We start from the raw sequence: 14300 nt of genomic DNA on the forward strand, positions 1-14300 counted from the left end.
AACAGAAAGACTTCAGAGAGGCCTGGAAAGACCTACATGATCTGATGCTGAGTGAAAGGAGCGGAACTAGGAGAACTTTGTACACAGCAAAAACCCCAGTGTGTGAGGAATTTTTCTGGTGGACTTAGTCCTTCACAGCAATGCAAGGACCTAAAAAATTCCCATTGGACTCTTGAGGCAAAATGCCTTCTACATCCAGAGAAAGAATTATGGAATTGGATTGCAGAATGAAACAGACCATTTTCTCTTGTGTTTTGTTTTGTTTTATGGTTTCTCCTATTCATTTTAATTCTTCTGTACAACATGACTAAGGTGAAAATGTATTTAATAAGAATGTATGTGTACAACTTATATAAGATCGCATGCCATCTCAGGGAGGGAGTGAGAAGAGAGGGGGAAAGGAGGGAAAGGGAGGTGAAAAAAGTCCAAGATATATGGAAGTGATTATAGAAAACTGAAAACAAATAAAATAATTTTAAAAAAGATTGTAGTAGGGTACATATTGCAGAGAAGCAAATTTAGATTCGATATAATGAAAAAAATAATGGTAATTATAACTGTAAAAATGGAATAGGCTGCTTGGGAAATGGGCTGCCTTAGGAGATAGTGGCTTCCCTCTTACTGGAAGTTTTCAAAAGCTGGATAGCCACTAGTTGGTATGCTATAGTGAGGACTCTCAGATATGTGCTATATTCGGTGACAATTGACATTCTTTCCAACAGTAAAAATGAAAAATTGCAGTTTGGCTTTATAACTTTGGGAGCCTGACTCATATTAATCTCAGTTTGGGTTGTATCATAATGTGAGATATTAAGAGTCCATGATGAAGAGTTGGGTTTGTTTATAAATTTGGATGAAACCTGGCACCAAATTGGTACCAGGAAATGGTGCTCTAGGAAATGTTTTATTCTGTTTTGAAGCATTGGTTAAGAAAGCCTTCCTTGTCTTCTGTAGGTTGTTATCTTAGTAAGCTGATCTTAAAAAAATGTCAACAGAGAATGAAATCTGAGTATTGAATAGTCGCTAACTGGATTCCCCAAGTATGGGTATCCTTCTTGGGGTGGGGTTGGGGGAACGTTTGATACTTGTAATAGTACATTGATTATTTTTGATTTCCAGGGAAACCATTTAATGTACCGAGAATATAACTTACTGGTTTGAAAGAATGAAGATGTACCCCTAAATCATTCCTAGGGAATAATATTTATATCAGGATAAGAAACTTTTTTTTTCTCTTAAGGACCTTGAGAAATAGGTACAAGGAACAAAGACCTGGATTTAGAATCAATAGACTTGAGTTTGAATTTAGGGTATGCTCTCTACTACTGTATGACGATGGGCAAATCATTTTCATCTTTTGTAGATACATTTTCCTTGTCTGGAGTTGGAATTTAAGACATTTTCTAACTGTAAACTCTGAGATCCTATGATACTAAGAATAAATTTAAGGTTCATGCTCAGGTAAAAAGCGACTTATAAGTAAGGAAAAATACTTTTTATTTTTTAAGTAAGAAATATAAATTGTTCATTCACTTGAGAAGACATTATTGCATTCCTATTGCATGCAAATCACTGTTCTAGGTCTGCCTTTAAAATTAACAGTGAATCTATGACTTGATTTAATGAATCTGTTTTAATGGATACACAATCTCATCAATGTACATGCTCCCACCAATCGTGATTCAGTTGTGATCTGCAAGCCCTCTGATCCTTTCTGTTCTTGTTCCTGGTTTTCTGAAATTCTCCATAGAGGATCTTTACAATATATTGGAGGCCTACCCTTAGATCTTCTGGTACTGCAGAGATGCCATCAATATTGTGGACCAAAGCTGTTCCATTGCCTTCTCTCACTATATGATCGACCTACTCATTCCCTTTTCTGACCATGCATCAGCTTAGTGAGATCCTTTCTTGTGCACAAGTTATTCTTTGTAGTATAATAGAGTCTGCTTAGACCTAAGGATATTACAATAATAATCAATATTACAATAATCAATCAATCAATATTTATTAAGTATCTAATACGTCCCAGGCCTGGGCTAAGCCTTGGGGATACAAGTACAAAGAACTATCCATACTTAGAAGGACCTTACATTCTAATGGGAGAGACAACAAATACATATATGATAAACACCGGCAGTGTAAGTATAAAGTGAATAAATCCAAATGTGTGGAAAGCAGCTAAACACAAAGCAGTTTGGGAGTGAGGGCACTAGCATTTAGGGAAACTGGGAAATGCTTCTTGCAGAAAAATGGTGCCTGAGCTGTGCCTTAGGTGGAAGAAAAGGATCTTGTGAGAGGAAAGTAAGGAAGGCCTGCCTTCTAGCCATAGGAAAGAATGCAAAGCCATACCCTAGTATCTTGGACGGAATTGGTGTTAAAAGATAGGCATTTTTAAGTCAGAACATGACTTGAAATTGTTGGCAACAACATTCCATCTGGCATGCCTATTCTGCCAATGTACTATATATGTACATTGTTCTACATCAATTTATATGCATACAATCTGTATATATGTACTCTATATGTACATTATCGTAAGATATCAGTCTGCACAAATCACAAAAGGTATTATCTTAAAAAAAGATAATTTGGAGGGCAATGGTAACTGTTGATCTTTTTTTGTCTATAAAACCTTTGATAATGATCTACACACACACACACACACACACACACACACATCAAGTGTCAGCTTGATTAAAACTTGAGAACAGGCAGACTTTAAAAATTGATTTTCTACAGCAGACCACATCTTGTGTGCAGAGACTTAGCTCGCTCTTATTTTTATTAGTTGATTGTTAAAACTGATTATCAAAAAGTTAAATTTTATTATTAAAAACATTTTATGCAGTAGAGCAAAACATAGCCCTAAAAGAATCCCATCCAATAAAATTCAGTTCTTATGACAAATAAAAACCATATTTTGCTTCCATATTTTGACCTATGAAGGGAAATGAAAATCAACTGAGGGCTGTATCTGATAAAACTGCAAAATATACTATGCATAACTTACTATTTCTTTTAAATATACAACAAAATTATCACATGAATTTCTCTTTTTATTTTCCTTCTCCCCCCCAAGCTCACAGAAATAGTGACAAGGAACCAAACTAATCTCAAGCAAAATCAAGCATTTGAAAAATTTTATTTTCAGAATTCATTGTTCCTCGTCTTTAGGAAAGAATTCCTACTATCCTGGTTCCTTCTAGTGGAATGAAAACTGTTCCAATTAATTGATGATTTAATGGTTCCCTTTTTAGTGTTTTCATTTGAAAAAAGATGATATAGAGATGAACAGATCAGTCTGATATTTTGGAAAGATCTCTAGACTTGTAGTAAGGAGGACCTAGGTTAGAATCCAGTGTGACATCCATCCACTGGGTTTGTGATTGAGCAAATCAGTCTCTTTCTGTGGTGCAGTGGATGGAGTGTTGGGCATTGATTCAGAAAGACTTGTCTGCCTCAATTGTCTTTCTTAGTTCAAATCTGGCCTCAGACACTTGGGACCCCAGACAAATCACTTCACGCTATTTTCCTCAGTTTCCTCATCTGTAAAAGGAGCTGGAGAAGAAATGGAAAACCTGTTTCGTATCTTTACCCCTGTTTATCGGTCATGATGGGTTGGGCATGACTGAAAAATGACTTAACAACAACAAAATAAGATATTAATCATACCTATCATACAGAATTGTGAGACTCAAATGAGATAATGGACATAAGTAAGGTACTTTTAAAACCTTCATGATCCCAAATTAATATTCAGTGGCAATATTATTAAAGTGAACTTTGAGATGTCTAAGTAAGGGGACTACTTTGGACAGAGGAACTTGGCTACAACATTCTAATTATAATCTTTGGGGAACCAATCACGCATAAGACTGGCCCTGTTAAGAACTGTATTGCTTTGAGATTTGTAAACCTTAAAGAGCTTTGTAATTATGAGAGAATGGTTTCTGCTTTGTGCACTGTCTCATGTTGGAAATAGGTTGAGTTGCTATAATTACTATTATTTTGATGTGGCATCCTGTTTATAACATTATTTCTTTAACCAATCTCTCTATTAAATGTTACTGTACTCACTTGGGACAGAGAAGATTCTTTTAGTATAACCTTAGCCGGGGAAAATTCTTGTCAGAGAATATATCCTATTAAATCTGGGGATTGTTGAGACAAGTGTTGCTTTAGGCTAGTTGTACAGATAAATAGTCCAGCCCATCAATTAGTTTTACCAGCTCACCCTGTTCCAGAAGTTTCTTCTTGAACTGTTCAACAACAAATTTGGTTCAATGCACATTAAAAAAAAATACCTGCTGTTTTTAAACCTTAAGCTAGACATGAGAGATAAAGTGTTAATAAGGAATAGTTCCTATCCTCCTGGATCTCACGGTCTTTAGGAGTCTGTGGGATATACACATGGAAAATCATAATACATAGTCTCTCATGATCAATTAATTAGAATTAAAAATAACAATGATACAAGGGAGTGAACGTCTACTTCCTTGGCTTGTGTACATTTTACATATACCCAGCTATGATCATGTGGCTGTGGATGTCTGAAAGGAGGGTGGAGAAGTCCTCCTAGAGTTTCCATTTGGGCTTCTCTATCATAGTTTCAGGAATCTTACCATCCTGAAAGTTGACTTCAGCTTTGCTACTCATACCTTTCGCCCAGTAGTCCTCTGAATGGTGGGTAGAGAGCTCTTCCCCAACCCTTAAGGACAGTGTCCAAGCCAGCCATCTCTTTCTTTTTCCATCCAGTTTTACTCCTTTGGAGTTCACCATGCCCTCTTCCTGGGTACCTTCCCCCTCACCCAATCTTTGACTTCTTTTAGTTTATAAACTCCTTGAGAGCAGGGACTGTCTTTCTTTTTCAATTTGTGTCCCCATTGCTTACCACAGTGCTGGGCACATAGTAGGTACTTAATAAATGGTTATTGACTAGCTGATGATGGACTAGGGTTTATCGAGTTCTTACTTCTGAACAGCAGCAAGAAGATGGAAAAAGTTTGTATTTAAAGTTTTCATTTCCTTGTTAATCCCAGTTGGAAAATGTCAGTACATTCTTATTTTATTTCCAAAAAACACCCCCCACACTTTAATTAATGAAGGCTATTAATACATGATCCAGGGAACTAAACAGTTACTACCTAAAGAAAATAGAAACTAACATATCCTAAGGCTATATATTTAACAGCCTAGGAAGTCACTCCCAATACAACCTTTATACAGCACTTGCCAACTAACTGTCATCATCAAGGTGTTGAGTCACAGCTTTCACCTACTTGCAGCCACTTGCTAGATATTTCTTCCTTAACTTTTATTTTCCTAATATATTTCTTGCTTTACTGAGTTTTTTTAAAACTTTTGCTACTAGAGTTTGCTGACATTTGGAGTTATCAAAAGGTTGATTGATTGAAATAACTTAAGACCGTAAATAACTTTTTAACATTTCATTGTCATGTAATATCATATAGTATATTATAGTTTTGAAAGACTGCCATGTGAACAGGGATTAACCTTGTTCTATTGATTGTACTAGGGGCAATCAGTGGAAGTGACGAAGAGGCAGTAGGCTGGATGTAAAGTAAGACTTTCTAACAATTAAATGTCTAAAAGTGGAATAGATTGTTTGGGGAGTTAGTACATTTCCTCTCATTGAAAGTTAGAACATCTTTTCCTTGTTAGGTATGGGTTGGACTGGATCATTCTTTACATTTCTGAGATACTGTGATTTTTACTTCATTGTAAAACAGAATGCTAAGCTTAAAGGATCAAAGTATACATTAATGAAATGAATAGTATTGATGGGATGCATTAATTTATAATAACTACTGTTGTAATCTTTTAGGAGACTAATATTTAAACCTTATCAGAATATAAAGTGGCTTGCAGAAAAGTTAAGTGGGTATTTTACATTTTATTTTAGCTTGACCCTATCCAAACCCTTCCTGGTACGTATCTATTGGTAAAACAAATCCAACATATTCTAATCTTCTTTTACCAATGCAGAAGCTTCACCTGCCATCATCCACTTCCTCATAGGGTCCCAGGACTTCTTGATTTTTAGCCTCAGGAGGGCCTTTCCAAACTTAGACATAACTGTCTTGGGGTATTTTTTGACCCCAAATCAGGAGAGAGCAAACATAAAAGAGGCAAAGGTATCCAGGGGACCCAGGATAAACCTGCCTGATCCTTGGATAGAGAAGAATCCATTCTTTCCCACTCCTCTCTGGAATCATATGGTGGAGATGGAAAAGAATGAAGCCAAGAGAGTAGCTTGTTAGGAAGGAAAAAGAGACAGGTGGACTGGTTGCTCCCTTTTGTACATTCCAGATCAGCAACCAATTAAGGGATTCTTGGCATCTTAATGTTCCAACCCTTTAGTCCTGACCCACACCAGTATGAAATCAAATATTCCTCCTCTTCCTAATTTTCTATCCCTACTTTTTTTATTTCAGCTGAAGCATAATATACTCTGCTCCAGCCTTTTACCTTTACTCTGTATGTGTTTCTCTGCTTCAAATGTGTTTCTTATAAACAACACATTGTAGAGTTCTGGTTTTTAATCCACTCTGCTAACCCATTCTGTTTTATGGGAAAATTCATCCCATTTACATTCACAGTTATAATTACTAACTATATTTCTCTCCATCCTAGTTTCTGTTTATACTTTCTCTCTCCTTTTGCTTCTCACCATCTCCTCCCTCAATCCATCCTCCTTTCTGTCACACACCCCTCCCCCCCACCCCCCACTTCCTTTTCCCCTTCCCCTCCTACTTCCCTATAGGGTATGATAAACTTCCTTTACCCAGTTGAATGTGTATGTTGTTCCCTCTTTGGGCCAATTCCCATGAGAGCAAGGGTCAAACAATGCTAACCCCCTCCCTTAAGTCTTTCGTACCTCTTTATGTGATATAATTTATCCCATTCTGCCTCCTCTTTTCCTCTTCTCCCAGTACAATCCTTTTTTTCCACCCCTTAATTTTTTATATCATTACATCAAAGTCAACTTATACCTATGCCTTCTGTTTATATAGATATTCCTTCTAACTGTCCTAATAGACATAGAGTTCATAAGTTACAAGTATCATCCTCCCATGTAAACACTGAATATTGAATATCATATATTTTTCCTTGCTATTTACGTTTTTATGCTTCCCCTGAGTCTTTGAAGATCCAATATTCTGTTCAGCTCTTTTCATCAGAAAAGTTTGAAGTCCCCTGTTTCATTGAATTTTCATTTTCCCCCTGAAAGATTACACTTCTTTTTCTTGTTCATTGATTCTTGATTGCAATCCAAGCTCCTTTGCCTTCCAGAATATCGTATTCAAAGCCCTTAATTCTTTAATGTAGAAACTGCTATGTCCTGCATAATCCTGATTGTGGTTCCTTGATATTTGCTTGTTTCTTTTTGACCGCTTGCTGTATTTTCTCCTTGACCTGATAGTTCTGGAATTTGGCCATAATATTTCTTGAAGTTTTCATTTTGGGATCACTTTTTTTTTTCTTTTGAGGGGAGAGGTGAGACAATTAGGGTTAAATGACTTGCCCAAGGTCACATAGAAAATAAGTGTCAAATGTGTGAGACCAAATTTGAACTCAGGTCCTCCTGACTCCAGGGCCAGTGCTCTATTCACTGTGCTACCTAACTATCCCATTTTCAGATCTCTTTCAAGAGGTGATCAGTGGATACTTTCAAGGACTATTTCCCCTTCTGGTTCTACAATATCAGGAAGATTTTCTTTGACAATTTCTTGAAAGATGCTGTCCAGGTTCTTTTTTTGATCACAACTTTCAGGTAGTCTAATAATTCTTAAATTATCTCTCCTGAATCTATTTTCCAGGTTAGTTGTTTTTCCAGTGAGGCATTTTACATTGTTTTCATTCTTTTGATTTTGTTTGACTGATTCTTGATGTCTCATACAGTCGTTGTGAGTCATATACATCATACTTGCTCATTTCTAATTTTTAAGGAATTACTTTCTTCAGTTAGCTTTTGTACCTCCTTTTTCATTTTGGCCAACTCTACTTTTTGAGGAGTTGTTTTCTTCAGCCAATTTTTGTACTTCCTTTTCCAAGCTGTTGACTCTTTTTTCATGGTTCTATTACATAACTCTCATTTCTATTCTAAATTTTTCTTCTGCCTCTATTATTTGATTTTAAAAATACCTTTTGAGCTCTTCCAAGAGGACTTTTTGTGCTTGGGACCAGTTTATAGTTCTCTTTGAGGCTTCTTTGCCCGTAGGCATTTGATGTTGTTGTCCTTTTCTGAGTCTGTGTTTTGATTTTCCCTTTCACCATAGTAGCTTTTTTACGCTCAGGGCTCTTTTTTTTTTTGTTCATTTTCCAAACTGTTTTGTGACTTTTAAAGGTGAGCTCTGCTTCTGGGTTACAGAGAGCACTGTCCTAAGCTTCTTGCACTGGGGGCCAGGGGCCTGGTCACTGGCTTTCTGGGCGGGGGTTGGTACCTTGTTTACTGTGCTAGGGAGGCCTGGCTTACTCATGTCTGTTGTGACAGGGGTTCCGGGGCTGACAGTTTGTCTGTGCTGGGCCTAGAGACCTCACAGGCCTGTTGAGGCAGGACTATTGGGTCTAGGTTGTTAAGCTGTGCTGTGGCTAAAAGTCTGGTTTGCCTGAACACTGCCTGTGCTAGGGTATGCTCCCCTCTTACCCAAGTGAGACAGACCTTTCCTGAGGTCCTTCCAAGTGGTCTTGGGCTGGAAAATTGCTTTACTCTGTCTTTTTGTGAGTTCTTTCACTCCAGAATTGATCTAGAAGCTTGTTTTAAAATTGTTTCTGAGAGAAACTGGAGAGAAATCAGGCAGCTTTTTGGCTTTTCTCTGCCATTTTGATTCTGCCTCCCCTCCTCCTAATTTTCTTCATGGTTGCCTAGAATCAGAAATAGAAACTGAGCATGCTCCTTGGAAATGGGGGGGTGGGGTGGGGTGTGAGTTCCTGATATGTTATAAATGAATGAGTAAATGAATGGAAAAACATTTATCACCTACAATGTGCCAGTAACTGTGCTAGGCTATGACGATACAAATTCAAAAGTGAGACAGTGCCTTCCTTCCAGGAGCTTATATTCCAATGGACGTAACATATATAGGGCATCAACAGTCAATCAAAGACTTTGAGAGAAACCATAGTGTATTTGTTGTTATGCTTATTCCAGTATCATTGGTTGTATTGATTTGATTACTATCCCCAGTGTAATAAGTGGAAAGTTGTGGGGGGAGATTTGGGAGAGGTATGATGGATGGAATGGTATACATGATCTGGGGTCAGAAAGATATTATAGGTCAGATAAATTTTTATTCACATAGCTACCAATTAGGTAAACTCAGCCATTCCTAGGGTAGAGTCCAAAAGAGTTTGGATTGTATGGCATGGTCCCTGGAGAGCTGTAGCAAGCAGAATAAGAGAAACTGCAGCAGACTATATGGCAAGATGCTTAGGTAGACTCTGGTTTCCTGAAGATTGTATGGATAGGATGAGATGGGACATGTCTTTTAGAATATAATCTCTTTGAGAGCAGGAAGATTTTGTATTTGCTTTATGTATTTACATCCCCAGTTGCTTAGTTCAGGGCCTGAAACATAGTAGGTGCTCAATAAATGCTTTTTAAAATTTCTTCAAGTCTATAGTGCCTACCTTATAGTGTTGTTACTTACTTGAAATGAGATAATGTATATAAAATATTTGTCAAATTTTAAAGAATTATATCAATTTCACCTATAATAATAATGATGATGCTATTAGAAAATACATTTATGGATAGTAACAATTATTTCTGTATGTCTTCCTTCAAATGGAACAGATGACCATTCTCCTGTGCTTTCTTTTCCTGTGTAGTTCTTTTCCATGTCTTTCTGTAAGTACCCAATTCCCTGAAAGTCATCCTTTAGTTCAGTATTTCATGGATGTCGGCTCTTGAGCCACCCATCTGTTATGCCTTACTTTTCACCAAGAAAGTAACCCTCAATAGTCTTGGTTTTTTTCCCTTTTCTGGGCATTTTCCCAGCCAGTGACTTGAGCTCTGAATATTCTCCTCACACCCACCTCGCCTCCGGATCCTCCCAGCCCGCGCTTGGGGTCTGAGAATCAAATGCTGCTTCTAGCCTCGGGGCTTCTCAAGGGGCAGGGCTGCTAGTCAGTGTGAGATTAAGTTCAGCTGCTCAGGTGGGGGCAGGGCTGCCTCCCGGGGCTCAGTTCCCTCAGGGGGTTTATGCAGAGACCTTCAACAATGGATCCAGGCTCCTGCCTGCTTGGGGAGCCCCGGTCTGCTCCCGCCTCCGCTGTTGCCTTCCGAGGGGGCCTGAGTATGGGGGCACCCCACTTCCCTCTCGACCCACCAAAGAGACCTTCTCACCGACCCCCGTCACCTGTGGGTGGAGGGACCCACGTGGCCGCTGGAGATCCCATCCCTGAAGTCCGCTCGGATCTGTTCCTCTCGTTGCCGGGGCCGGTGCAGGGCTGGGCTGGGCTCCGCGTCCGCAGCACGACGGACCTTTTGCAAGAGGTTTTCTATGCCTTACTTTTGATATGTGACCAGGCAACCTCCTTTTTTTGGTCATATGTGTCCTTGCTGATGTCTGTTGTGCCACTTCTTGTTTACGAGGCATTATGGGTAATATTCATAGCCTGTACTTACACCCACCATGCCACTGTGTGAATTTCCATTACCCTTTGGGTCAATTATAATCTTAATTCTTCTGTATGAATAAAAAGAAGTCTAAATTGCGTGTAATGAAATCATCTCTCACAGTCACTGGATTCCTTCTTGGGTTGAATATGTCATCTTGGTTTTAGTGCGTTTACTAGACTGAAAAGTTGTGCTTTATTTTGTTTGTTTAAAACCACACGTTCAATGCACAGTGAAATCATGAATTAAAATGCTTAAATTAGAAAGCCACAGGAATAATTAAAATAAAGTTCAGCAACCAAGATTAGCATCATCTATTGTTATAGCTCCATTATGGATAGATTAGTATTCAAATATAGCAATCAGTTTTCTTGGATTGGGAGGAGTGAGATTTCTCTAAGTATTACTTGATCACTGAAACTTGTCCAGCGCTTGTCTCCAACCCTCTCACAGTGTATACCTTTGCACATGTGACAAAATAAGAAAAAAATTTGTCTTAACCAGAGAGGGTTTTCTCTAAGGAAAATCCAATGTAAGTCTTTGCTTTCTTCCATTTTTGGAAATTAACCATTTTTTTTTTTGCTTACTATTTCAATTGTATGTTGAGTTTAAGAAGGTGACCACAATAATGACAGTGACTTAAGGTTTGCAAAATGCTTCACCATATGTTACCTCATTCCCTAGCAACCTGAGAATGAGTGTTTTCCTGATTTTTATCCCGATTTTAAAGATGAAGAAACTGAGGCTGAAAGATTAAATGACTGACTCATGTTTCTATAACAAGTAAGACTAAACAGGTCTCTACTGACTCTGATCTGGTGAAGACTATTAATGAGTCTGATCTGAGAATGGACCAATAAGACTGTACTTCAACATTTGAAAGAAGTAAGACCTTGTAGAGGTTACAAGGCAGGATTCAGTGGAGGGGAGAGAAGGCAAGAAACTGTTAGTGACTTACTGAGATAGAAAAAAAAGACATTTATGTTATTTTTCCATATTATTTTTTTCCAATGACATGTAAAGACAATTTTCAACATTCATTTTTTGAAAGATTTTGAGTTCCAAATTTTTCTCTCTCCCTCCTTCTCCTGCCATCTCCCCAAGGTGGCAAGCAATCTGATATAGGCTATACATGTGGAATCACGTAAATGTTTCCACATTAGTCATATTGTGAAAGAAAAAACAGAACAAAAGGAAAAACCATTAAAAAAACCAAAAAAGAAGTGAAAATAGTATGCTTCAACTTGTATTCATTTATGTTAAATTTAACTGGTTTTCTCTACTTTTTGAAAATAAATTTTTCCCCTATTAGTGAAAGTATGCCTCTTCCTCATCTTTCATATACATAAAAGAAAGGCTCATTGGACTTGGAAATGGAAAGGCAAATAGCAACTTAGAGCAAACAGTATCTTTGGCTAATAAAGTCATAGATTGTGAGGTGGAAGGAATCTTAAACGTAATTCCATCTAATATCCTCACTTCACAGATGAATTGAGGACTTGAGGGATTAAGTAACTTGGTTCAGCAAAGGAGAATAGTAGATGTCTCCAGACACCAAATGTAATATTTTCTCCTGCTATACCTGACAAAGCTAAGGAGCCACTAGGTGGCATGGAGTGTAGAATACTGGATTTGGAGTCAGGTAGGTCAGTGTTCAAATCCAGCATCTGACACTTAACTAGCTGAGTAATCCTGGGCAAACAGGGTTTGCTTGTCTATCTGCCTCAGTTTCCTCACTTGTAAAATGGAAATAATAATGGCACCTAACTTACAGGGTTGTTGTGAGGATAATATGAGATGATATTTTTAAAGTTATATAAATGCTAGCTATAATTATTTGCATAGTGCAAGAATCCCTCTACTAAGATAGTAGCTGAAGCATGTATGGTAGTTGCAGCATTTTTTGAAATCAGAATTCATCTTTTTTTTTCTTCCTTTTAGGCACCTCCATTCAGTTAAGGAAGTAGTTCAGAGTTGGAGAGAGTAATATGGATCCAGAGGAGTTTCCTCCTCCACCACCTGAATGTAAGTGAAATTCTGATACATTTGGATCATCGCTTTTTGTTATTGTTATTCACTCTTTTCAGCTGTGTTGGACTCTTTGTGAACCCATTTGGGGTTTTCTTGGCAGAGATAATGGAGTGGTTTGCCATTTCCTTTTCCAGTTCATTTTATAGATGAGGAAACTGAGACAAACAGGGTTAAGTGACTTGTCCAGGGTCACACAGCTACTAAGTATCTAAGACTGGTTTTGAACTCAGTTGTGCCTGACTCCAGGCCTGGCGATCTATCTGCTGTGCCACCCATCTGGACCATCCCTAAAGAATGACATTTAGGGCCAATTTCTTAGGGCCTTTACCTTTTGGGGCTGCTATGATAGTGATGTCTGGATGGTGACTTAGCAAAGCAATCTGTTGGAAAAAAAAGGACTTGGTACCATTGGCTGATGCCATTTTTAAAAAAATGATTTGAGACTCACACTGTGAATTCATAGTTTCGTCCCCTTCCTCAGGCAGGTGTGTGGGACTTCTGCTTTAAGGCCCTGTAACCAGAATGCTTTCACAAAATCACAGACTTATAGAATCTGGGACTCTAAGGAGTGTTCGAGATCATCTGGTACAATTTCCTCTTTTTAAAAGGTGATGAAACTAAAGTCCCAAGAAGTGAACTGACTTAAACAATTGTTTTTCAATTAAGAATTGACTATTTCTATCTCTTCCACCACTGCAATTAAAAAGAAAAAGGAAAACAAACCCCCTGTAACAACTATGCACAATCATATAAAGCAAATTTCAACATTATCTATATTCAAAAAAAATATATTTCTTCTTTCTTCTCTTTGTTAGGAAGTGGGTAGTTATGCTTTGTTTACCAGTTCTCTGTAATTGTGACTGACCATTGTGCTGATCAGTTATATCTTTCAAAATTATTCATTTTTACAGTGTTGCTTTTGTATAAATTGTTCTCCAGATTCAGCTTCATCAATCCATACAAGTGTAATGATTTTTCCAAGATTACACATCTCACTAAATGATAAGAGTTTTCAGATTGGGGAGTTACGTTATTTTCTATATTGTGGGGCTGCTATGAGCAAATCATAAAGCATCACAGAAATTTTAGGTACTATTTTTTATCTGATTTCATTAATGTGAGGAACTTTTTGGTTTTTTGGCAAGGCAATTGGGGTTAAGCGACTTGCCCAAGGTCACATAACTAGTAACTGTTGTGTCTGAGACTGGATTTGAACTCAACTCCTCCTGATTCCAGGGCCATTCCTCTATCCACTGCACCACTGCACCCCAGGAACTTCTGATATGGGAAATCTCCCTACACATTGATAAGTGGGGCACAGAGAGAACAAATAACTTGCTCATAGTCATAGAGCCAATACGTATCAGAATAAAGATTAGAATCTAGCCTTCCTCTTTGATTGACTTTATGTTCATTATGTTACACTGCTTTTCTTAATTGTTATCCTCATTCTTCTAATTTTATATTAGGTGGAGTTACCATGAATTCATAGCTTCCTCCCTTCCCCAGGGCAGGTGTACGGAACTTCCTTTTTAAAGAATTGTAATGAGAATACTTTTATGAAATCACAGATTTGAGGGCTCTAAGGAACCTTAGAAATCATCTGGTTCAACTTCCTCATTTT

General features: G+C 37.8%; 1 protein-coding gene across 5 annotated transcripts in view; it reads left to right on the plus strand.

The window, feature by feature from the left end:
* ARHGEF10 (Rho guanine nucleotide exchange factor 10) overlaps positions 1-14300 on the plus strand; it is a 222008-nt gene that overhangs the window by 16811 nt on the left and 190897 nt on the right. For 4 of the 5 annotated variants that reach the window (XM_072634362.1, XM_072634365.1, XM_072634367.1 and 1 more), the window contains exon 2: positions 12587-12670. In XM_072634362.1, the coding sequence (XP_072490463.1) occupies positions 12634-12670 (37 nt within the window). In that variant the 5' untranslated portion in view covers positions 12587-12633. Of the gene's footprint in view, positions 1-8635; positions 8655-12586; positions 12671-14300 lie in introns of those variants that run through there. The other variant, XM_072634364.1, reaches the window with a different exon arrangement.

Source organism: Notamacropus eugenii, chromosome 1 (genome assembly GCF_028372415.1).
Source record: "Notamacropus eugenii isolate mMacEug1 chromosome 1, mMacEug1.pri_v2, whole genome shotgun sequence".
Taxonomy (NCBI): Eukaryota; Metazoa; Chordata; class Mammalia; order Diprotodontia; family Macropodidae; genus Notamacropus; species Notamacropus eugenii.